Consider the following 25,624-nt stretch of genomic DNA (forward strand, 5'->3'; position numbering starts at 1 on the left):
AACCAGTAACTATTTTCTCCTATAGAGCAGTGAATTTGGTATGCCAACTCCGAACTACATAGACGACAGGGTGGCAGACCGTTGACTTTTAACATCTACGTCAATTCTCCGAAAGCCACAGTCTGGTCTATGGCGGAGGGTAATCTCGTATCGTTTCCCCTTCGCCACATTCCTATTTCATTTGTGGATGACAGGCAGGAAGGTAGACTGTCGTTGGATTGAATGAGTCACAGCCCATCCAATTTTAGTAGTGCGGTCGCTATGCGGAGATATAGCATGGAGGAAGTTGTAAGAACGAATTGCTGAAGGTGTGGGATCTTGGAATTTCGTCAGGAAGGGTATCCGCGACACAGAACGACTTTCTGACAATGCCTACCACGTCGGTTCGTTGAGCATTCATGGGCCACTCTTACGTCGATGAAAACAATACCGTCAATAATCATGCGGTTGTTCTTTGAATTTTTTCTGTCTGTTATGTTACTCCAACATGGTAAGGCATTGTTACACTATTTTGAGGTACTTGATACACAATCGACGCAAAACGGTTCCTGACCACTGCAGTGAGCTTTACGCGTTTGCGTCAAGCAATCACGTAATACAGTTTGTGTTTGTTGCTATGGCAACGCCTCGTCTTCTGCAGCAGTATGTGCTTGGCGCAGAAGGCTGGCAACGGCGGCAACACCTGTCGGGCACTGCTCTGCAGGCGAGCGTGTGGCAAGGTTTCCGGTGTAGAAACTCGTCAACCCCAACTACCCCATCCAGTGTCCTTCTGAGGTCGAATTAATAAACAGAGGAAGCTGGTTTTTAGACGAACAGTGTTTGCAGATACCTTGTCCATTCCTGCAGAGCCCTTGCATAGTCCCCCGAAAGGCGGTTATAAGGAAAATGAAAGTTCCCTTATCTTAATGTGATAAAAGTCCAAAATCTCCGATATGATATCCTTTCTGGACAAATACATCGAAGGGAGAGGATAAACATAGCTAGGATACTTCTCAGTTTCTGAAACACTGGGGATCGACAAAAAATGGAAACAGCAAAAACACAATACACTACCATATCTAATACGGTGTCAGAAATCCGTTTGCATGCATAGTGGCTTACAGTCGTCTCGAAATGGATAAATACAGGTCCTGTAACATTTTGAAAGGAATCTCGTGCTATTCGCCCTGCAAAATAATGGATAGTTCATCTAACGAAGATGGAAGTCGATAGCGCTCAAATACCTTCCTCTCCAAAGCAGAACACAAAAGTTCAATAATACTTGAGGTATGGTGACTGCGGTGGCCAGGTGAGATACGACAACTCATCTTCGTGCTAGCAAAAGCAACCCTGAACGATGCGAGCTGTGTGAACAGGTGGCCCTGTCATCTTTGAACACAGCATCACTATTGGGGAGCAAACACTGTACCATGCAATCGACCTGATCAGCCAAAAGAGTCGCATAATCCTTGGCAATAATTCTGTCTTGCAGTGTAACCATGGGGTCCGTGGAATACCTCGATCTTGCTTCCCAAATCATTACACTTCCGCCAAATTTCTTGGCAAGTTGGAAACTGTGTGAAACAAGATTCATTCGAACAAATGACGTTGTTGCGTTGCTCCATAGTCCAAGTCTTGCGGCTTCGGCGCGACAATCTCCTTTTACTGGAATTTGCATTACTGACGATTGATTTTGGAATTTCAGCTTGCCTTGAAATTCACTACGTATGGCGCTCCTTTCATATTCTTTTAATGGTGACAGGGTTCGCGAGTACGAGATTCAATTCATCAGTGATTTTTCAGCTGTGGTCAATTTGTTTTTCATCTCAGTGCGTTGTAAATGAATTTCCTTGCAGCTTTATTTTTATCTTGTTGTTTACCTCATGTATGTACAATCTCTGCGCCGAAACGTTTCGAAGCACAGAGCAGGAATTATCAAACTGTGTGTCACCTTGCTTGATTGTGCGACGCAATAGCAATAACAGCATTCGATTCAGGAACCACGCCTAATCGTTCCTGGAGATAAGTTGGAAATCTACTGTACATACATCACGTAATCATCAAAATAAAATAACAGCTGCAAGGAAACAGACTTCCACTAGAATAACTGAATCAACAGATGTCTGCGTGATATTATCGTCCTCTGTTGAGGAGTAATTCCTAAGTGTCTCGATGCCTGTTTACATGCAAGCGTATTGTGCACGTCTGTTGCGCCATTATTTCTGTCATTACTATTTAAATTCCATGCGAAATCTAAAATCTATAGCAATACTTCATAGAGAGTGTAGTAATAAAATATGAATGTCGTGATCAGATTACACCCCAACGTTTGTAAATAAAGCCATAATTAAAGTAAGCAGGTGCGTTCGAAGATTTCGGGCCATTACGCTCGTAGCTAGTCTTCATGACGACAGCTAAAGTACAAAGTATAAACGTTGTTTCTGTCGTGACTATTCTTCACTCCATCTTTACAGCTTCTCACACCTCAGACATCCAGTTTTTCTCCCACCTCTTGGTCTGTACGTCATACAGTCACCTCTGTATTTCTGCGATTTTTTTCGTTATTCTTGTTCTCATAATTAATATATAATTTCGATAGAGCATTAATAAATTAAAGAACAGTAATTGCTGATGTCTCATATCGTTAAAGTGTTTTACATCTAGCCCACAAAGCAAAAAGATTATTCTGTCACATTCACAGAAATTATTTCGTACGTGTATTTGTTGTAGCTGATAAAGGAAATCGTGCGGTCCATGGAAATAAAAAATATATATTCACTTTTACAGTGTGGGACGAGATGATAGCATTACGACGACAGGGGAAGGAAGTGATGAAAATCCGACCCCGGGATTTGACAGTACCGGTAGTGTTGAATTGGCCAGTCAACCTGAGACCCTCGTGTGCTCGGCCAGCTATTTGCCTAGCACTGGCCAATAGCGCATCACCAAACAAGTAGCTCGCTCCGCTTCAGTTTGCTGGACGCAACTGCCTGTGACTGGTTTCAAGTGCTTTGGGTTGATGTGAATCGCGTCGAATCCTGCCAGTCATCAATAATAGCTGTGTGTTTATTTGATAGTACCTGTTTACTAGCAGCGTTTCCGTGAATACAGCGCCTGTTCGATCTTCACGACATACAGACAAGCAATGTATGCAACAAGACTTCGAAAAAAGGTATCGTTTCACAATTAGCAGTTTTAGTACACTGCTGTCATTCGATTTAGACAAACTGAAATTGTCTGAAACAAGTCGCATTCTGCGTCAGGTTATTTTCTGTTTAAAACAAAGAATTTATTTGGTGCACGATTAGTTAACTTTGATCACTTTCGGTAGCATCATGTAACATTCCACAAAAATAGTTGCGATCCCATTTGTCAACATGTCACGAATCCACCCAGTCAGTAACATAGAATGGATCAAGCGTTAGTACTGTTTGCTTTTTAAAATTTGAAGATATGTGGTAACATACTGTAGTGTACTGTGGTATGATGACGAAACCAGCAAATAGGTTGCACTTCTTCGGTCTTGGTTATAGAACCCCCACTTGTCAGAACATGCAACGCCATATCATGTTGATCTACTTCACAGTATTGTGTACGTCGTGAGATGTTAAGTAATCTTCACTCAACGAAACAAAACTTTAGCGTATTTTTGTTTGGTGATACCTAAATTTGTTAAAGTAAGCAATTTTCAATGAAATAAAGCATTCTCCTATGAAAAAGATACAGTAATGACTGCTCCCAGGAAATTTAAAGCCGTTGTGGAGCCAAGCATTAAAAACAGTATACAAATATGAAATGGTGACGTTTATCGTGATGTAATGGAAAGTGTTAGTAACGTGCTGATATCAAATCTAACAGTAGTTACGAGAGCGCCATTAAACTACTTAGGAGTTGCTCAGCAAATGGTGAGGTACTATTTTCGTTAATTATTCCACTGCAGGGCAGTTAAAACTGTACTCTCAAATGGAGAGTGAGCTGTTTTGGACTTCGTGGCATTTCAGAGTGCTGGGCCAGTGCTCGAACCTTCTAGCTTGTCTTCTGCAGGCACGGTTCCGGGGTTCGAGTAGTGATTTGCCTCGAACTTTCAATTCAGATTGTTTCCCCGTATTCACACTTTTTTTTTTTTACCAAGTGTTAGGGCGTTTGATTCGCCATCGTCAACATTAACCATTTCGTATACGTTGGTTAATAAAGGCACCGTTTCACATTTCCCAAGCCTTATGGTCTTTAGATGTTTCCTGATGTCGTCTACCTGTCTTCCGAGATGTTCAGAGGACTATCTGTGCTGATGTGCAACTACTTTATCCAGCTTTTACGGACACTTCAATGTAAATCTCTTTAGGAACCCAACACTCGTTTCTATAGTACAGTGGAAAGGGTCAAGAAACGAAGCAATGCGTGGCAGGGTGTGTATCTGAACCCCAACGCTTTTTTACTGGAGTCATGGAATCTAAACGATCGTTCCACGTCGCATCAGTTGATCACTGCTTGATAGAGTTGACTTACTGCACCGTACACTAACCTTCCATTCTCGAAATGCAGTCAGTAGACATGAATGATTCATTAGTATCTGCGCAAGTTCAGTGTAATACCTTGAGTAGCTTTTAATTTTGACTGCGAGAAGCGATTGTTAGTTTTCTGCAATGTTTCCGTGACATGAATCTTCCGTGAAAATCCTATTAGAAAAAAATTCAAATGGCTCTGAGCACTATAGGGCTTAACATCTGACGTCATCAGAACTTAGAACTACTTAAACCTAACTAATCTAAGGACATCACACACATCCATGCCCGAGGCAGGATTTAAACCTGCGACCGCAGCGGTCGCGCGGTTCCAGACTGAAGCGCCTCGAACCGCTCGGCCGCAGCAGCCGGCAAAATCCTATTGGAGAAAATGTTGGCTGCCGTTAATTTTTAGTTGAACGTAATGAGGTTCCCTCACGGTTGGACAACGTTCCATTGAGATGCAATGCGAGTATCGCGAAATATTCTCTCTCTCTCTCTCTCTCTCTCTCTCTCTCTCTCTCTCTCTCTCTCTCTCTCTCTGCCTCGTCACAACCTCCGCCAAAGTTTCAAGCTTAGAGTAGCACATCGACCTAAAGTTATTGATTTTTGTTTATACTGAATCTGTCTTCCACTATAGTTTACCGTCTATAGCTCACTGTAGAACCATGAAAGTTATTTCCTGGTGCCTTAATCCCATGTTTCTGTAGTTTCTGTTGGTTAGTGGTTTACACACAGTCCTTTCCTCGCCGATTCACCTGAAAATTTCGTTGTTTCGTATGTTTTGTAAACGATTTTGTGAACAATTGCTGGTTAACAAATCCAAGGCTGACATTTACTTCAACGATCAACCAGTCGGTTGATTAGACTTCATAGTCCGACTCACTGTCATTTCCATCTATGAAGCTAATATAGAGCGTACTGTTCCATACTTTATCTGTAAATGGCTCGGCAAGTGTGAAACTACTAATCAAAATCTGCAAGGGTCCGCCGACATTGATACGAGGGTTTTTTATTTTGGGCACTTAACGCGGCTTCCATCGCCTGGAAGAAACCCCTTACTTGTGATACTGGGTAAGCTATATTTCATACTGTTTTTTATTTGCGGGTGCTGTGTGGGAAGGAAAAAAACTCTCAGTAAGCCGTCGTGTGAGCGCCAGTTTCTCCATAAATTCTTCCTTAACGGACTGTTAACGAATTACTCGACTCTTCTTCGAATTTTTGTCGTCTCCGTTAACGCTGCCCGATTGACTAGCAATACTGAAGAATGAGTGGGACGAGTTTTTAGTGAGACACGTCGCTTGTGGCTGGATTGCCTTTCCTTGGCTTTCTTTCAATGAATATGAACCTGCCCTCGCCTTTCCTATGCCTGTTCTTATGTTGTTCCACTCTCCGTCGCTTCGAGAGGATAATCCAATATTTATTAGAATTTTACGGCTCCCAGTGACTTCTTTGCCTAAACTGTAATCGAGTAATGAGTCCTTTTGTCTATTTACGTGCCATACTTTGTTCTTGAAACCGGTGAACTCCGTTTTGCGCCATTCGTCGGTCTCTGCAGGCCGCCATGCTTTTCACTACAGTTTTGTCGTTGCAGTTTGCGCACTTGGAGAACAGCATCGTCCACGAATAGCCTCACAGAGCTCGCGGCATGTGTGGTTCACCCGGGTTTCATTTTGCGACGTTCAATCGAGAGCCAGTTATTAAATAGCGAAACCCACGGCTACTGTGGATCTGAGACTTGCTGCCAGATTAATACTGCGCAAGCCGAAGCCTCGCCTTTGGCAGGCAGTGCTCTTGCCGACCGAGTTGCCCAGGTGAGTTTACGGCTTCGAGTCCCGGTCAGATTCTTAATCTGCCAGCAAGTTTCAAAAGAGCGCACACCCCGCTGCAAAGTGAGAGATTCATTCTGGAAACAATCCAGTCAGCTAATGTAATGGCTTTCTGGGTTAAGTCACAGCTCCATTTGATGTTTCAGGCGATATTAATGTTCCAATAACAAACAGAAACTGAACGTGAGCGCTAGCAAAAACTTGCATATTATCTGCTGCAATATGGCAGTCATCAGTGTTACCATATGATTAATCAAAAATAAAACGATAGTTCCTGTCGGTCTCTCGGTACTCCCCGCACGGCTTGAGGATCCTTCGTTTGTGGTGGCGTCAGGGTGGCTATATATCACAATTACATCATCATTAATTACTTTTGAATACACTATGGGAGTGACAGTGATCAATGTGTTACAGATATTTACTATTAAAAAGTCTTGATCACGATTTATTTATTAAGGTGATCGGTTTCGACCACTGCTGTGGTTATCTTCAAACCATTGAGTAGGAACCTCTATCTGCTGGAGAATCACTATTCGAGTAGTGATTCTCCAGCAGAAAGAGGTTCCTATTCAATGATTTGAAGATGACCACAGTAGTGGTCGAAACCGGTCACCTTAATAAATAAATCGTGATCGAGACTCTTTTTAATAGTAAATACATCACCTTTCTTAAGTCAAATTAACTGTTCTAAAACTCGAAACTACACTGAAAGCCATTTTTTTTTTTTTTTTTTTTTGAAAATTTATTCCATCAAAATAGTCGAACTCAGCAGATCGCTGGTTCTGGTTGCATGCAAATCTTGTTAGTAACATGTTGACGGGTTATCTGACAGGGCAGGGGGACAAAAAATGCCACTATGATTGTATTTTATCTGGAGAGTATAAATTTGAAAATTTTTTTAAACAAAATAATTTCGAAGTTACAGATGTTTTTTTTTTTTTTTTTCTATAACCTGTAGATTGAATCAACTACCCGAATCGGGACAGTTCGGCTGAAGTACCTCAATTCCATCCAAATCAGTTTCAGAGAAATTACCTAAACATTATTTTAGCGGTGCTCTCGTATCAGTTAGTATTAGTTCATTAAATATATTCCCTAAGAAACATATTGAACATAGTTTCTAAAATATAAAGTGAAAACGTGAATCACATGACAGCTGACGGTTAAATAAAAGTAAAATGTAGACACGTGTAATGTAAAGGAATTTTATCTCACAGCCTAAGTGTCTGTTACGTTGCGCGGGAACCATCGTTTGGTAGGTGAAAATCTAGTTTACGACCAACAAAGGGCCTTCAGATTGAAGCAGTGACTTGAATGTAGATGAGGTGCTCGCTGACATCATACAGATAAAACGAGCGGAGAGTTCAGTGAATACAGGACGAGGCATTTCAAACTGATTTTGGAGTCGTGTGAAACTACAAATCGGATTAAAAAAGATTATAATAAAAGTTGTTAACCTACCTGCCCCAGCGGAAAGTGTGTCGGCTGGGATCATTTTCGAAATCTTAAAGAGGAATCCCTATTTTTAATGTGGATTTGTTTGTTCCGGAAATACGTAACTCTTTTATCTAACATCTTTTCGTTGTTACAGGTAGTGCTGTAATTGACAAAGAGAATCAAAATCGGCAGTAAAACTTGGGGTTCCTATTTAATAGATCAAACATAGGCCTTAATTTGAGGAAGAAATTTTTGGGGAATGTTAGTTTGGAGGACGGCATTGTGTGGTAGTGAAACCTGTACTATGGGAAAATCGGAACAGAAGAGAATCGAAGCAGTTTAGATGTGGCGCTACAGAATAATGTTGAAAGTTTGGTTGACTGATAAGGAATGAGGTGGTCCTCCGCAGACTGGGGGAGGAAGGGGATATATGAAAAACACTGACAAGAGGAAGGGACTGGGTGATAAGCCACGTGTGAAGACATCGGGTGATAACTCCCGTGGTACTAGAGGGAGCCGTACAGGGTTAGAGACTGTAGAGGAAAATTGAGATTGGAATAGATAGAGCAAATAATTGAGAATATAGGTTGCAAGTGGTGTGCTGAGGTGGAAAGGGTGGCACAGGAGAGGAACTCGTGGCGGGCCGCATCAAACCAGCCAGAAGACGGATGATACAAAAGAATTAAAATTTCAAAGTTGAGCACACATCCCGCCCGCTTAGAATGGGGGGCGGGGAGGGGGGGGGCGGCAGAGGGTAGTTTCTTTGGCTGTCACCCGTCGAGACGAACAACTTTTATTACAAGCTCGCTTAATCCAGTTTGTAGTTTCCCGTATATTTCCAAAAACTGTTTTGAATGCCTCCCCCTGTATAATGATCCTAGAGCACTGTGTTGGGGTACGCTCATTACATTTCGTCAAGAACGACGTATTGATGGAACTGAACAGTGTAATGAGTTCCATCTAATAGGAAGTCGTGGAAGCAGGCGCAAAGCTGGTTTCATTCTCAGTTGCTGCTGTGTTCGCTGAGCGGACTGCGTGAGTTCTGGAGGTAATAAGAGTTCAGTACTGATTCACAGTGCTCCGTATCTCGAGGACGAACAGAGCGACGACCATTTGGCCGGAAGTAGAGCGAGCGCCCCTGTGTGCAGGTGATCGACGGCACGCTGTACAACGAGTCGCAGCGGCTGCAGCAGCGCTGCCCCAGCTTCACGGCCTCCTCCGAGATGGAGTCCAGCGGCGTCTTCTCCGACCTGGAGCCGCGGCGGCCGGAGGACGGCGACGCCGACGCCGACGACGCCTCCGCGGCGCACGACGCGTCGCCCAGCGGCTCCACCGGCAGCGTCTCGGAGCACAGCCAGGTGGGCAGGAGCATCCTAACACCTCTCTGGAGTAGACCGTGCACACTCATGTCCATCCACGCACTCCGCTAGAATGGCATTCCGTGTGAACAGCTCTGTTATGTCCACAGAACTTAGCTTAGAAGCAAGCTGTTAGAGCTTCATTGCCTTTACAGAAGATTTACAGTGTAAACTTCATATACACACTATACGGAGATCCTTATCGTCAAATTCACTACAGTTGTTAACAGAGGTATTGACTGTGTGTTGGCATAAACTATCTGGGTATTGAGAATGAGATTTTCACTCTGCAGCGGAGTGTGCGCTGATACGAAACTTCTTGGTAGATTAAAACTGTGTGCCGGACCGAGACTCGAACTCGGGACCTTTGCCTTTGGCGGGCAAGTGGTATACCGGCACACAGTTTTAATCTGCTAAGAAGTTTCATGTCAGCGCACACTCCGCTCAAGAGTGAAAGTCTCATTCCGGAAACAACCCCCAGGCTGTGGCTAAGCCATGTCTCCGCAGTATCCTTTCTTTCAGGAGAGCTAGTTCTGCGAGGTTCGCAGGAGAGCTTCTGTAAAGTTTGGAAGGTAGGAGACGAGGTACTGGCAGAAGTAAAGCTGTGAGTACCGGTCGTGAGTCGTGCTTGGGTAGCTCAGTTGGTAGAGCACTTGCCCGCGAAAGGCAAAGGTCCCGAGTTCGAGTCTCGGTCCGGCACTCAGTTTTAATCTTCCAGGAAGTTTCGTATCTGGTTATTAGTTAAGAATTCCCCATCCTGGACTTGACCCAACCCTCTCTGGTACTTGACCCAACCCTCTCTGGTACTTGACCCTCCTCCTCTTCTGCTTGTGGGTGATAGTCTCCACGATTTTGTTCTTGCTCGTCTTTGTAGAAATGTCAGTGATGTTGAGATCAGTTTTGGCTAATGTTTCTGTTTCTTTCAGTTGGTTCTAACGAGTGTACAAGTGTGTAAGGAAAGAGTGTAAACCCATATTCCGATAGGAATATTAAAGATTGCCTTAACAATTTTCGGTTAAATCTGGCTGTAGTATCTTCACGTTTTGGCGCCGCAAAGACTTCCATTAAGTTTCGGGTGTGCAGCCGCAAGAAATCTCCTTCTAATATTTCGGCTGTATAACGTTCAGCCATCTACAGAGTGAGCCGCAAGACTGCCGCTCCAGTGCTCGCTTCGTCCCTTTATACTGTTGTACCGCGTGACTGCGCATGCGGCCACAGATGCAAATGCGCCAGAGACGTTGGTCGGCGGCAGAGACGTGCATAATGCGTGAGTTGTATCTATGACTCCGCAGTTGATCTGTGTTGGCATATCGATATATCACTGTGAGCTGCACTGTGACGACGTCTTTGTGAGTTTATTACAGCAAGTGCCGGATTCCATGATTTATCAAGATAGAAACCAGTATCTCATTAATTTTTACAACCTAACAAGTCGGCAGTGGCGGAGCACTGTATTGATAATGGTCATAGTATGTTGTATGATTCCCTAAATCACTCCAGGCAAATGCCGGGATGGTTCCTTTGAAAGGGCACGGTCGACTTCCTTCCCCGTCCTTCCCTAATTCGATGAGACCGATGACCTCGCTGTTTGGTCTCTTTCCCCAAACAATCCAATCCAATGTTGTATGACAACTTCGAAATTTTGGCAACTACATCATCCTTTTGGGACGCGATAGTGAAGGAGGCGATTGAAATTCGCTTGACGACGAATTTAATTAATAGAGATAGTGGTTTCAATCTCGATAAATCATGGAATCCGGCACTTGCTGTAATAAACTCGCAAAGACGTCGTCACAGTGCAGCTCACAATGATATATCGATATGCCAACACAGATCAACTGCGGAGTCATAGATATAACTCACGCATTATGCACGTCTCTGCCGCCGACCAACGTCTCTGGAGCATTTGCATCTGTGGCCGCATGCGCAGTCGCGCGGTACGCGAGTATAAAGGGACGAAGCGAGCACTGGAGCGGCAGTCTTGCGGCTCACTCTGAAGATGGCTGAACGTTATACAGCCGAAATATTAGGAGATTTCTTGCGGCTGCACACCCGAAACTTAATGGAACAATTGGCTGTAGTAGTTGAGCGCTTCTCCAGAACAGACGGTGCATGTTGTCCGGCGGCGTGTTCCAGGAGGAGGAGGCGCAGAGCCCGACGGGCAGCAACGTGACGGCGAGCACGACGGTCATCCCGGAGGAGTCGTCGCTGGAGGAGGCGGAGCGCGCGCTCACCGAGGAGAACAACCTGAAGAACCTGTCGTCGCCCGTCATCACGGAGCTGGCCGCGCCGCAGACGCCGACGACGACGCCGCCAGCGGCCGAGGCGGCGCCCCAGGACCAGCCCAAGCCGGCGGCCGGCGCCAAGCCGCGCGAGCTCAAGAAGTTCAAGATGCCCAAGCGCAACGTCGTCTCGAAGATCAAGGCGATGATCGAGGCGCCGGCGCCGCAGCCGCAGCCGCACGAAGACCAGGAGAACCAGCGGCCGGCGCACAAGCCCAAGAAGGGCGGCCGCTGGGACGCCGTCATGAGCAAGATAGCGCAGGTCAGTCCGCCGCTTCTCTATGCAGGAGGCGCTCACTCGTTAAGGGGGGAGGCGGCCGGCTGGAGACCCGGCCAGGGCGGCGGCGCCGTCTCGGTTACAGGGAGGACAGCCCCCAGCCTCGGACAGCTTCTTGTTGTGTCCCTTCATCTGACTGTAGCAGGGTCATTTGTCAGTGCATTTTGTCGCTGTGGCATGCCGATTGGTCTACGCTTACGGACAACAAGCTTCGGGCCTTGAAACCTGTCCCCACGGCTTGGACGACCTCTTCACGCCCATCTCGGCTGGAGGAGGTCGTTTTGGCCCGGTTACGAATTGGACACTGCCGGTTCAGCCATCGCCATCTGCTGACGGCTGCGCCGGCGCCGTTCTGCCCATGTGGGCAATTGCTGACGGTACGCCACATTCTAACCTCCTGTCCGAATTTTAATACACTGCTCGTTGATCTTGGCCTGCCATGTACTCTGGATGCCATTTTAGCGGATGACCCAGGAGCAGCTTCGTTTTATCCACTTGACAAACTTGTCCAAGGATTCTGCTGTTTTTTTTTTTTTTTTTTAATCCTATGCCTGGTAATGTCTTTTATAGTGTTGTCCCTTTTAGTTGCTGTTTTAACCTTGTGCCTTGCAGTGCATTCCTAAATTAGTCTGGGTACTAATGACCATTGTAGTTGTGCGCCCTAAAACCACAAAAAAAGAAAAAACAGCCTACACTCCAGCGTTCTTAAAGTGCAGTGCTGTCTCGCGCTGTACGAGTATATCCGATATCTGCATAGGCCTATAATTAAATTTTGACGGGCACTTTTCTGTTCCTCGTACACTTTAACATTTTTTCTCTGTGTAACTCAATTCCTCTCAATAAACCGTCGCTACTTGATCTTTTCCGTGGAAGTTTATTGTAGCACGTGTCTTTTTTAAAAATGTTGTTTTGATCGCAAATGTGCCTCCGCTACTAAGACAGCTCTTAAAACGGAATCCTGTACGTGGAAAAATTTCCCACACTGTTTGCTTGCCAGATAACGCCAGTGAGATATTCCCTTCGAGCTACACACTTCAAACCCACACCGCTCCGCGTCGTGTCCCTCTTACCGCAACTTGCACATTTCGAGTCACTCAGTTTTAACAATCCCCGTCATTTTTCCCGTCTGTGCTGCGCTCCTTCATTCTTTCTCGTCGTACCGAGTGAGGTGGCGCAGTGGTTAGCACACTCGGTTCGCATCCGGGAGGACGACGGTTCAAACCCGCGTCCGGCCATCCAGATTATGGTTTTCCTCTATTTGCGTAAACCGCTCCAGGCAAATGCCGGGGTTCTCTCTTTCAAAGGACACGGCCGATTTCCCGGTCCATCCTTGATGCAATGAGAGCTTGTATTCCATTTCTAATGACCTCGTTGAGGACGGAACGTTTAAACCCAGTCTCCCTCCCTCCCTCCCTCCCTCATCGTCAACACATTTAATGACGTTACAGCAAGCGGTTGCCCGTGTCCACGAACACAGTTTGCGCGATCGCTTTCCTGTGTTTGCACGGCTAAGTAATAATGCACTGCACTTCGGACGAGATGGTCGCTCTAATTAGCAGCGTCAAGAAGCTAGTTGCCCTTACGGCCAGGTCTACCATTCGATTTGTCCAGCCGTCTCCTGTCTAGCCGTGGAACGCCACAAACTCAAGGTAATACGGGAGACATGTTACCTAGTACGTAAACTGCATTCAGTTACCTGAAACGTAGACGTTTTGCGTTGTCAATTTGACCTTATTACCAGCACCCTCTTACCAGCAGTTAAACCTGCCCCACAGCTGGATCACAATGACTGTGTACTAAGCCTAACAACTGGCAAATAACGCAACTACTTCCGTTTAGCAGTCGACACGAGATGGACAAATAACCATCTACTGCTGAAAGTCACTCAGACTGTATTAATAGCTTAAAATTCTAATAAAGTGAGCTTCATATCGCTACGAAGTCCTAAGTATTTACCAAAACTGGAAAGAATGAGAATAATTCCTACAAAACAAAATGGTCGCCGATCAACTATGTACAACTCCACTGCTAAAGTAACTAGTTACGCTCATAGTGGTTCATTAATTTAGAAATAGCAAACACAGAAAATTCAGTTTGCTTCAGTGTCCCTAGTTTGTTTAAAACTAAAGGTCTTCAGCATGTACTTTAATTGTTGCGACCATCTTGACAACCAACACAGATTTTATTGCAACATTTATCAGTACTGCAATCAAAATTTAGTGACTCACTTTTGTATTTTGTGGGTTGCGTCATCGACGCAGTAACACACATTGTGCGACTACGAATAGCCCCAGTAGTAGCGTCACGACAATGATGGCCACTAGCCACAATACTACTGTCTACAGTTACACTTACGTAACTGTCTCGTCCTACAACTGCCTTCTACTCGCCAAACAGCTGAAGCGCCAAAGAAACTGGTATAGCCATGTGTATTCAAATACGACGCTGCGGTCGGCAATGCCTATATAAAACAAGCGTCTGGCACAGTTGTTAGATAGCTTACTGCTGCTGAAATGGCAGGTTATCAAGATTAGAGGTTTGAACGTGGTGTTATAGTCGGCGCACGAGCGATGGGACGCAGCATCTCCGAGGTAACAATGAAGTGGCGATTTTCCCGTATGACCATTTCACGAGTGTACCGTGAATATCAGGGATCCGTTTGAAACATCAGACTCCGACATCGCTGCGACCGGAAAAAGATACTGCAACAACGGGACCGATGACGACTGAAGAGAGTCGTTAAATGTGACAGAAGTGCAATCCTTCAGCAAACGGTTGCAGATATCAATGCTGGGCAATCAGCAAGTGTCAGCTTGCGAACCATTCAACGAAACATCGATATGGGCTTTCGGAGCCGAAGACCACTCGTGTACCCTTGAGGATGCACGACACAAAGCTTTACGCTTCGCCTGGGCCCATCAACACAGACACTGGGCTGTTGGTGTATGAAAACATGTTGCCTGGTCGGACGAGTCTCGTTTCAAATTGCATAGAGCGGGTGGACGTGTACGGTTATGGAGAAAACCTCATGAATCCATGAACTCTGCATGCCAGGAGGGGACTGTTCAAGCTGGTGGAGGCTCTGCAATGGTGTAGGGCGTGTGCAGTTGGAGTGAAATGGAACCCCTGATAAGTCTAGATACGACGCTGACAGGTGACACGTACGCAAGCATTCTGTCTGATCATCTGCATCCGTTCGTTTCCATTGTGCATTCCGACGGACTTGGGCAATTCCAGCAAGACAATGCGACACCCCACACATCCACAACTGGTACAAAGTGGCTCCAGGGACACCATTCTGAGTTTAACACTTCTGCTAGTCACCGAACTCCCCAGACAAGAACATTATTGAATCTGGGATGCCTTGTAACGTGCTGTTCAGAAGAGATCTCCACACCCTCGTACTCTAACGGATTTATCGACAGCCCTGCAGGATTCTTGGCGTCAGCCCCCTCCACCACTACTACAGACATTAGTCAAGTTCACACCACGTCGTGTTGCATGTGTGCTCGCGAGGGCCCTACAAGGTATTAGGCAGTGTACCAGTTTCTTTGGCTCTTCAGTGTATGTTCCCTAAAAACTGTCGACATCTCGAGTATGTTGGCGCCGGATCACCATCTGCTTCGACGCCCCCCACCCCACCCCTTTCTCGCTGCTCTACACGGTTGTCAGCTGTATCGCAAAAATAAAGACTCATTCGCAATTATTCCAGCTCGCCTCGCACACACGAAACAAGCACTAGTAACGAACAAAATAGGACGTAGACGTGAGGCTGTTACGGATAGCCGTGTGAGGTGGTGGACGTGTTGCAGGGCCAGGCGGAGCAGCGCGTGCTGAAAAGCCACCTGAAGGAGGTGAAGAGCAAGGTGTTCGCCGGGCTGGGCGCGCCGCCGGCTCCGGACAGCACGACGGCCCGCAGGAAGGCGGCCACGCCCACCTCGCCGGCGGTGACCGCGCTGGAGCGCGCCGGCTCCGCGGACTCCACCACGCCCACCAGGACCAAGAGGTCAGCTTCTCCGCCAGCCTGCAGAGGCCGTCACCAGTGACAACTCACTGGAAGTGCCCGAGCAATGGCGGTTATCTGCATTCTCTTGCTTCTTCACATCTCCCCTGTGTTCCCCTTTCTTCTCATTCTTCCTTTCCCTCTCTCTTATTCTCCTGTCTGACTTACTCTCTCCATTTCCATCTTTTCATCTTGTTTTCTATATTCATGTTTCTTTCCCTGTATGGTTTTCATCATCGCCCCCATTCTAAGTTTATTTGTTCCCACCCCCGTTAACTGTTTACTTTTTCCTCCCTACCTTTACTTCCCTTCTGTCTCCCCTTTATTGCTTCCCCTCTCATTCAACTAGATTCTTGCTGCTTTCCATCTCACCGTACACTGCGCTGATTTTATACTTCCTGCAAATATGCTACAGAACATAGTGTTGATTATTTGCGTATATAACCTCATCTTATCCTGCTCCCCTACATACGAAAGCTTCACTGATTCTTCCAGTGTGAAGTCGTAACAGTCCTGACAGTATCGTCCATTTTTTTGCTCAGAGTTGTCACAAATTCTCTCTTCGTTTATTTCCTAAGGTAACACTTTCGATCATGTTTTGTCTCCACATTTAACTTATAATATCCTTTACTAACAATCATAACAGAGATTCTTCTCCTCCAGTGACCAACATTGGACTTACATGTAACACTTTGGTTAAGAAGAAACCAGCACAAATTTTTCTCTGTTCATAACAATCCTAGAACTATCAGGTGCATTGCAGCTATGTATGTAATACTTTTAAATAATACTGTATAAATTGTACCCTGTCACTTCCATCAGACGCTAGTGGTTCAGAGATAATACCACTGGATCTTTCAGCAGAATAATACCAACCCTTGTAACTATTCCTTAGACACCTTGGATGAGGCTTTACCCTCACCCTTTCTCTCCATTGATCATTAATATCTCGAAATGACTAAACTCTACGTGCCCTAATCAGACAGCTAAAAAAGGGACACGAACAGAAATGGAAACAGCCACTCCTTGACAGAAGTGTGGAATTTCTGCACGAGGTAAACATTGTCTCTTTATGTCTGTCTTTGTATAAGATGTTTGAAGAACTTCAGCTGTTCAGTATAAAATGTAAAATTAAAAGCACCTTCAGCTGTCTATATTATGAACTTAATTTATTCGTGTGACTGGTTTAGGCATTTCACTACACCCTCTCTGAAGACATCAACAATGACAGTGTCAGTTATGTAATAAAGAGGTGGTGTACAGTTAGAGGTCATTTACATACAGTGGTAATATGTAGTAAGCAATTAACAAGAAACAAACTGTACAATGTGCAATATCAGTATCAATGATAAACTAAGAAATAAAGTGAGAGAACAGCTGCACATTGTGTGAATAAAATCTGGGAAGCAAAATTATATATGCCATATAAAAATAAAATGAACCTATTAATGTAAGTCAAAATTATGTCATTCTTAGATCACTTCAGTATCACGTATCAACAAACAACTGGAATTTAAAGGTAATATCAATGCTCATGAATCAGTTGCAGCAGAACAATCACATCTGTATACTGCTGAGTACAATCTGAAGGTGAATTATTTATATGTTCCCCTATACTAGTAAAATATAAAACCATTTCTAGGAGGTCAACTCCAGATTAACTGCCTGTATATACCTTTACCATGTTTGCATACATGGCTGACTGCTGTGCAATGGGCCCGGGTTCCATTCCTGGCCGGGTAGGAGATTTTATCCACTCGGCAACTGGGTGCTGTGTTATTGTTACCGTCATTGATGCCCAAATCACTAAAGTGTCGTCTAATAAAAAATACTTGCACTAGGTGGCCAAACAACCCCAAATGGGCTCTCCTGGCCAATACTGCCATATGACCATTTCATTACCATGTACCATATACTAATAAACTAAACAAAAATGAATTTAATTTTACATCAAAATAATATATTAATCACAGATCCATAAGGTGACACCTATTTAATAAATTTTTTAATGAAACAAACTATAAAGCTAATGTAATAAACAATAAGTCCATAACGAATTCCAGCTGTGTAGAGAATGTCAAAATATCATATGAAAGAAGTCACAACCAGCATCATCAAGAAGTGGGAAATCTGCTCTTAGACAGGCATGTGGCTTGGTCATATAGTGTACCAGTCAAGTAACCACTTCTTGATAATATGGGTTACAACTTATTCTATATGATATTTTGACATGTCCTACATAATGGGAATTTGTTATGGCTTATTACATTAGCTTAACAGTTTCTCATTGAAAATATTTTTATGTAGTAGGTGGCACCACATGCATCTGTAATTAAGAGATTATTTTGATATAACTTTTAAATTGCTGTTTTTATTAGTTTATTAGTGTGTGGTATATGGTGATACATGTAGTTAACATAGTGTTGACCTCAAGTAAATGGTTTTATTTTCTGGTAGTATATGAAAACATGTAAATAACTCACCTTTAGATGGTACTCTTTAATATATGTCTGTGACTGTTGTGCTTCATTTGATTCACAGGCATCAATGTTACCATCACACTCTAGTTGTTTGTCAATATGTGACACCATAGTTATCTAACAATGACATGTAATTATGACCTCTGATTAGTAGGTTCACTTAATTGTTGAAGGGCATACATATATTTTCTTGATGACTTTACATTTGTATAGTGTGAAACTGTTCTCCCATTTTATTTGTTAGTTTATGATTGATTTTGATAGCTCATGTTGTGTGGTTTGGGTTTTGTTAAATTTGTACTACATATTACCACTGTAAATAATTCGTCATTAAATTGCACACCACCCCTTCATGTAATTCACACAGTCATCCTTGTGTTTAGACAAGGGCCTGGACATGGTGTAGCAGACAGCTGAAGGTGTATGAAATTTTACATTTTATATGTAAGCAATAGGCTGCAAAGACATTCGAGTAAGGAGGAGATCATGTGGCAATTACATTTATCAATTTTTTTTATATTTGTGTGTGACATTCAGATCTCAAATATCAAACCTCTTCCATGCATGTATCAAAAGTGTTTGTTTCTGATCACAATCAAGAATAAAATTCCAGTTGGAAATATAACTTCTTAATTACTTATATTTTATGAAGGGTTGTTCATTTTTAATTTAAACAATCTGTGTTAATAATATTTTGCAAAATATCTATAGGGTATATTTTATATTTGCAACCAAAACTGGAATTTAGTGTGGGATGTGTAACTTCGAATAAGAAAACGTGTATTTTCATTAAAATGATCGGCATATGTGTCAATTAGTAGGAATTTGATTAATTTTATACTTAAATGATGTAAGCACTCAAACTGGACGAAAAGAAGACAATGCTGAGATCTGAACCAGCGATCCATTGATTACCCAATAACCACACTCTCCAATGTTATGGTGTGAGCCAAGCGGCTCATTCTAAAAAAAATCGCAAAACTTCAGGGAATTAAAGTTAATTGGATACCTTCAAAGTCGGGTTTCTCTAGAATTTTTAGAGTGCATCGACTGCTTTTGAAGAGCGGTATTTGAGTTCTGAACTTCACATGTCATACTTAGAGAAAATTACAAAAATGCGATTTCCATGTGGCCTCCTTGTTAGATGATGAACGACGTCATATGACAAGAGACGGTAAGACTTCAGCTCCCATTCTGCTCGTATGTTACTCGGAAAGTTCAGTTTACAATGTAATGAACCTGTACAATGAAGAATTCTATTATGCTTGGGCGAAATCTGAAATGGCTGAGTGCTAAGAAAGAATGTGCGAATATGATGTGAAAAAAAATGTTGCAAGAAAAACTCCCTTTCTCCCTATCTACCTATCTCCCTTTCTCCCTATCTATCTACACTCCTGGAAATTGAAATAAGAACACCGTGAATTCATTGTCCCAGCAAGGGGAAACTTTATTGACACATTCCTGGGGTCAGATACATCACATGATCACACTGACAGAACCACAGGCACATAGACACAGGCAACAGAGCATGCACAATGTCGGCACTAGTACAGTGTATATCCACCTTTCGCAGCAATGCAGGCTGCTATTCTCCCATGGAGACGATCGTAGAGATGCTGGATGTAGTCCTGTGGAACGGCTTGCCATGCCATTTCCACCTGGCGCCTCAGTTGGACCAGCGTTCGTGCTGGACGTGCAGGCCGCGTGAGACGACGCTTCATCCAGTCCCAAACATGCTCAATGGGGGACAGATCCGGAGATCTTGCTGGCCAGGGTAGTTGACTTACACCTTCTAGAGCACGTTGGGTGGCACGGGATACATGCGGACGTGCATTGTCCTGTTGGAACAGCAAGTTCCCTTGCCGGTCTAGGAATGGTAGAACGATGGGTTCAATGATGGTTTGGATGTACCGTGCACTATTCAGTGTCCCCTCGACGATCACCAGTGGTGTACGGCCAGTGTAGGAGATCGCTCCCCACACCATGATGCCGGGTGTTGGCCCTGTGTGCCTCGGTCGTATGCAGTCCTGATTGTGGCGCTCACCTGCACGGCGCCAAACACGCATACGACCATCATTGGCACCAAGGCAGAAGCGACTCTCATCGCTGAAGACGACACGTCTCCATTCGTCCCTCCATTCACGCTTGTCGCGACACCACTGGAGGCGGGCTGCACGATGTTGGGGCGTGAGCGGAAGACGGCCTAACGGTGTGCGGGACCGTAGCCCAGCTTCATGGAGACGGTTGCGAATGGTCCTCGCCGATACCCCAGGAGCAACAGTGTCCCTAATTTGCTGGGAAGTGGCGGTGCGGTCCCCTACGGCACTGCGTAGGATCCTACGGTCTTGGCGTGCATCCGTGCGTCGCTGCGGTCCGGTCCCAGGCCGACCGGCACGTGCACCTTCCGCCGACCACTGGCGACAACATCGATGTACTGTGGAGACCTCACGCCCCACGTGTTGAGCAATTCGGCGGTATGTCCACCCGGCCTCCCGCATGCCCACTATACGCCCTCGCTCAAAGTCCGTCAACTGCACATACGGTTCACGTCCACGCTGTCGCGGCATGCTACCAGTGTTAAAGACTGCGATGGAGCTCCGTATGCCACGGCAAACTGGCTGACACTGACGGCGGCGGTGCACAAATGCTGCGCAGCTAGCGCCATTCGACGGCCAACACCGCGGTTCCTGGTGTGTTCGCTGTGCCGTGCGTGTGATCATTGCTTGTACAGCCGTTTCGCAGTGTCCGGAGCAAGTATGGTGGATCTGACACACCGGTGTCAATGTGTTCTTTTTTCCATTTCCAGGAGTGTATCTCCCTTTCTCCCTATCTCTCTCTCTCTCTCTCTCTCTCTCTCTCTCTCTCTTTCTCTCTTTGATTGAAATGAATCTTCGATGATATCGAGATGAAAGTAAACTATCGTGAAATGAGAATTCACTGGGGACTCTGGCGCAATCTTCGGTTGCCGGTCGATATCGTTAGAGGTGGGAATGGAGCGTGCAGGAGTGCGCCCGCCACTACCGCCGTGTGGGCGTGTGCTGTTGCAGCAGGCGGCCCCGCACGCGCGCGTCGCCCATCTCGCAGACGCTGCCGCTGTCCGGCCACAGCTCGGTGCGCAGCTCCGTCAGTGACGTCAGCGGAGAACACGCCTCGCCGGCCACGCCCTCCTGCAAGAGCGTCTCCTCGCTACGTGAGTACCCTCTCTCTCTGTCTCTCCTTACCAGAGCCCCCCTCAGTCTTCAGGTGGCTACAGCGTCTGAGGAACGCAAGCACACCGCCCCGTCCCCCTCCCGCCATATTGAAAGGGTACGTTCCTTAGCCATAGTGTCGTAAGAATCACGCTACATGGTTCCGAATATACGAGTATGCTACAGTTCTGTTCCGATCTTGAAGAAATTTTGCATTCTTTACCTTCATGATGAAAGGGAAATCATTGTTTATATACTGCTTATCTAAGATTCGTAATCTGACTTGAAACGTGTCTGTATGTAACATACAGTGATCAGCCAAAATATTATCAGCACAGCCCGCTGCGACGTTGGATGCCACCCAGTGGCGTTGCGGCCACGTGACGTGGGGGCAAAATTATGTGGAGCAGACACGGACGGGGGATCACACTGGCGAAGATACGGGCTGCAAATGGGGAAATCCACTGAGATAAGCGACTTTGACAAAGGTCAGATCATTATTATACAGAGCATATGAACGAGGGCATGCAGCTTTACTGTATGATTACATGATGATGGCGTCCTTTTGGGTAAAATATTCCGGAGGTAAAATAGTCCCCCATTCGGATCTCCGGGCGGGGACTACTCAAGAGGATGTCGTTATCAGGAGAAAGAAAACTGGCGTTCTACGGATCGGAGCGTGGAATGTCAGATCCCTTAATCGGGCAGGTAGGTTAGAAAATTTAAAAAGGGAAATGGATAGGTTGAAGTTAGATATAGTGGGAATTAGTGAAGTTCGGTGGCAGGAGGAACAAGACTTCTGGTCAGGTGACTACAGGGTTATAAACACAAAATCAAATAGGGGTAATGCAGGAGTAGGTTTAATAATGAATAGGAAAATAGGAATGCGGGTAAGCTACTACAAACAGCATAGTGAACGCATTATTGTGGCCAAGATAGATACGAAGCCCACACCTACTACAGTAGTACAAGTTTATATGCCAACTAGCTCTGCAGATGACGAAGAAATTGAAGAAATGTATGATGAAATAAAAGAAATTATTCAGATTGTGAAGGGAGACGAAAATTTAATAGTCATGGGTGACTGGAATTCGAGTGTAGGAAAAGGGAGAGAAGGAAACGTAGTAGGTGAATATGGATTGGGGCTAAGAAATGAAAGAGGAAGCCGCCTGGTAGAATTTTGCACAGAGCACAACATAATTATAACTAACACTTGGTTTAAGAATCATGATAGAAGGTTGTATACATGGAAGAACCCTGGAGATACTAAAAGGTATCAGATAGATTATATAATGGTAAGACAGAGATTTAGGAACCAGGTTTTAAATTGTAAGACATTTCCAGGGGCAGATGTGGACTCTGACCACAATCTATTGGTTATGACCTGTAGATTAAAACTGAAGAAACTGCAAAAAGGTGGGAATTTAAGGAGATGGGACCTGGATAAACTGAAAAAACCAGAGGTTGTACAGAGATTCAGGGAGAGCATAAGGAAGCAATAGACAGGAATGGGGGAAATAAATACAGTAGAAGAAGAATGGGTAGCTTTGAGGGATGAAGTAGTGAAGGCAGCAGAGGATCAAGTAGGTAAAAAGACGAGGGCTAGTAGAAATCCTTGGGTAACAGAAGAAATATTGAATTTAATTGATGAAAGGAGAAAATATAAAAATGCAGTAAGTGAAACAGGCAAAAAGGAATACAAACGTCTCAAAAATGAGATCGACAGGAAGTGCAAAATGGCTAAGCAGGGATGGCTAGAGGACAAATGTAAGGATGTAGAGGCCTATCTCACTAGGGGTAAGATAGATACCGCCTACAGGAAAATTAAAGAGACCTTTGGAGATAAGAGAACGACTGGTATGAATATCAAGACCTCAGATGGAAACCCAGTTCTAAGCAAAGAAGGGAAAGCAGAAAGGTGGAAGGAGTATATAGAGGGTCTATACAAGGGCGATGTACTTGAGGACAATATTATGGAAATGGGAGAGGATGTAGATGAAGATGAAATGGGAGATAAGATACTGCGTGAAGAGTTTGACAGAGCACTGAAAGACCTGAGTCGAAACAAGGCCCCCGGAGTAGACAACATTCCATTGGAACTACTGACGGCCGTGGGAGAGCCAGTCCTGACAAAACTCTACCATCTGGCGAGCAAGATGTATGAAACAGGCGAAATACCCTCAGACTTCAAAAAGAATATAATAATTCCAATCCCAAAGAAAGCAGGTGTTGACAGATGTGAAAATTACCGAACTATCAGCTTAATAAGTCACAGCTGCAAAATACTAACACGAATTCTTTACAGACGAATGGAAAAACTAGTAGAAGCCGACCTCGGAGAAGATCAGTTTGGATTCCGTAGAAATACTGGAACACGTGAGGCAATACTGACCTTACGACTTATCTTAGAAGAAAGATTAAGGAAAGGCACACCTACGTTTCTAGCATTTGTAGACTTAGAGAAAGCTTTTGACAATGTTGACTGGAATACTCTCTTTCAAATTCTGAAGGTGGCAGGGGTAAAATACAGGGAGCGAAAGGCTATTTACAATTTGTACAGAAACCAGATGGCAGTTATAAGAGTCGAGGGGCATGAAAGGGAAGCAGTGGTTGGGAAAGGAGTGAGACAGGGTTGTAGCCTCTCCCCGATGTTGTTCAATCTGTATATTGAGCAAGCAGTAAAGGAAACAAAAGGAAAATTCGGGGTAGGTATTAAAATTCATGGAGAAGAAATAAAAACTTTGAGGTTCGCCGATGACATTGTAATTCTGTCAGAGACAGCAAAGGACTTGGAAGAGCAGTTGAATGGAATGGACAGTGTCTTGAAAGGAGGATATAAGATGAACATCAACAAAAGCAAAACAAGGATAATGGAATGTAGTCTAATTAAGTCGGGTGATGCTGAGGGAATTAGATTAGGAAATGAGGCACTTAAAGTAGTAAAGGAGTTTTGCTATTTGGGGAGCAAAATAACTGATGATGGTCGAAGTAGAGAGGATATAAAATGTAGGCTGGCAATGGCAAGGAAGGCGTTTCTGAAGAAGAGTAATTTGTTAACATCGAGTATAGATTTAAGTGTGAGGAAGTCGTTTATGAAAGTATTCGTATGGAGTGTAGCCATGTATGGAAGTGAAACATGGACGATAAATAGTTTGGACAAGAAGAGAATAGAAGCTTTCGAAATGTGGTGCTACAGAAGAATGCTGAAGATTAGATGGGTAGATCACATAACTAATGAGGAAGTATTGAATAGGATTGGGGAGAAGAGAAGTTTGTGGCACAACTTGACCAGAAGAAGGGATCGGTTGGTAGGACATGTTCTGAGGCATCAAGGGATCACCAAATTAGTATTGGAGGGCAGCGTGGAGGGTAAAAATCGTAGAGGGAGACCAAGAGATTAATACACTAAGCAGATTCAGAAGGATGTAGGTTGCAGTAGGTACTGGGAGATGAAAAAGCTTGCACAGGATAGAGTGGCATGGAGAGCTGCATCAAACCAGTCTCAGGACTGAAGACCACAACAACAACAACATGAACGAGTATCACGAGAAAGAAGCTGGTCGAATGTTCTACTGTCGTGAGTAGCTACGAGATAAATGATTCGACGTCCACGACTCTTCACAGAAGGTGCGTTTCACAGGCATGTCTGCTCTGTAAAGTAGGATAGGATCCGTGGCATCTCTGCCGAAAGATCACAATGCTGGTGCACGCACAAGTATTTCGGAGCACACCGTCCATCGTACAATGTCGAACATGAAGCTTCGCAGCAGACCATCCCTGTGTGTTCACATTTTGACCCAGTGTCATCGTCAGTGGGCAACGGACCATAGGGATTGGATTGTCGATGAATGGAAATCTGTCTGCTCTTCGGGTGAATCGCATTTTTGCTACACTAGGTAGCGGGTCGTCTCCACAAACGACGTGAACGGCGGCTCGAAACGTGCAGAGCGCCACGGACGCAGGCTGATTAGAGGAGAGCTGTATTATGCTACGAAACATTCTCCTCCGCTTACATCGGACCTCTGCAAGTTATCGATGACAGTCTGACAGGCTGCAAACAACCTGGATCCCTCCATGCTTGATATCATGCCCGACGGCGATGTCATCGTTCAGTAGTACAACTGTGCGTGTCTCGGAACCAGACCCGTTCTACAGTCGTTTGAGGAGCATTACAGTGAACTGGGTTGATGTCTCTGCGACCAAATTCGCCTGATGTTGATCCTATGGAACACATTTGGGTCGCTATAGGGCGCCTTTACGGCGTACGGAAATCAGCAGCCACTATTCAC

General features: G+C 44.8%; 1 protein-coding gene across 4 annotated transcripts in view; it reads left to right on the plus strand.

Moving 5' to 3' along the window:
• LOC124619220 (microtubule-associated tumor suppressor candidate 2 homolog) overlaps nt 1–25,624 on the plus strand; it is a 586,056-nt gene that overhangs the window by 6,874 nt on the left and 553,558 nt on the right. For 3 of the 4 annotated variants that reach the window (XM_047145442.1, XM_047145444.1, XM_047145445.1), the window contains exons 2-5: nt 8,896–9,105; nt 11,242–11,649; nt 15,477–15,670; nt 21,195–21,337. In XM_047145442.1, the coding sequence (XP_047001398.1) occupies nt 8,896–9,105; nt 11,242–11,649; nt 15,477–15,670; nt 21,195–21,337 (955 nt within the window). The remainder of the gene's footprint in view (nt 1–8,895; nt 9,106–11,241; nt 11,650–15,476; nt 15,671–21,194; nt 21,338–25,624) is intronic. The other variant, XM_047145443.1, reaches the window with a different exon arrangement.

This window comes from Schistocerca americana, chromosome 6 (genome assembly GCF_021461395.2).
Source record: "Schistocerca americana isolate TAMUIC-IGC-003095 chromosome 6, iqSchAmer2.1, whole genome shotgun sequence".
NCBI classification, from domain to species: domain Eukaryota; kingdom Metazoa; phylum Arthropoda; class Insecta; order Orthoptera; family Acrididae; genus Schistocerca; species Schistocerca americana.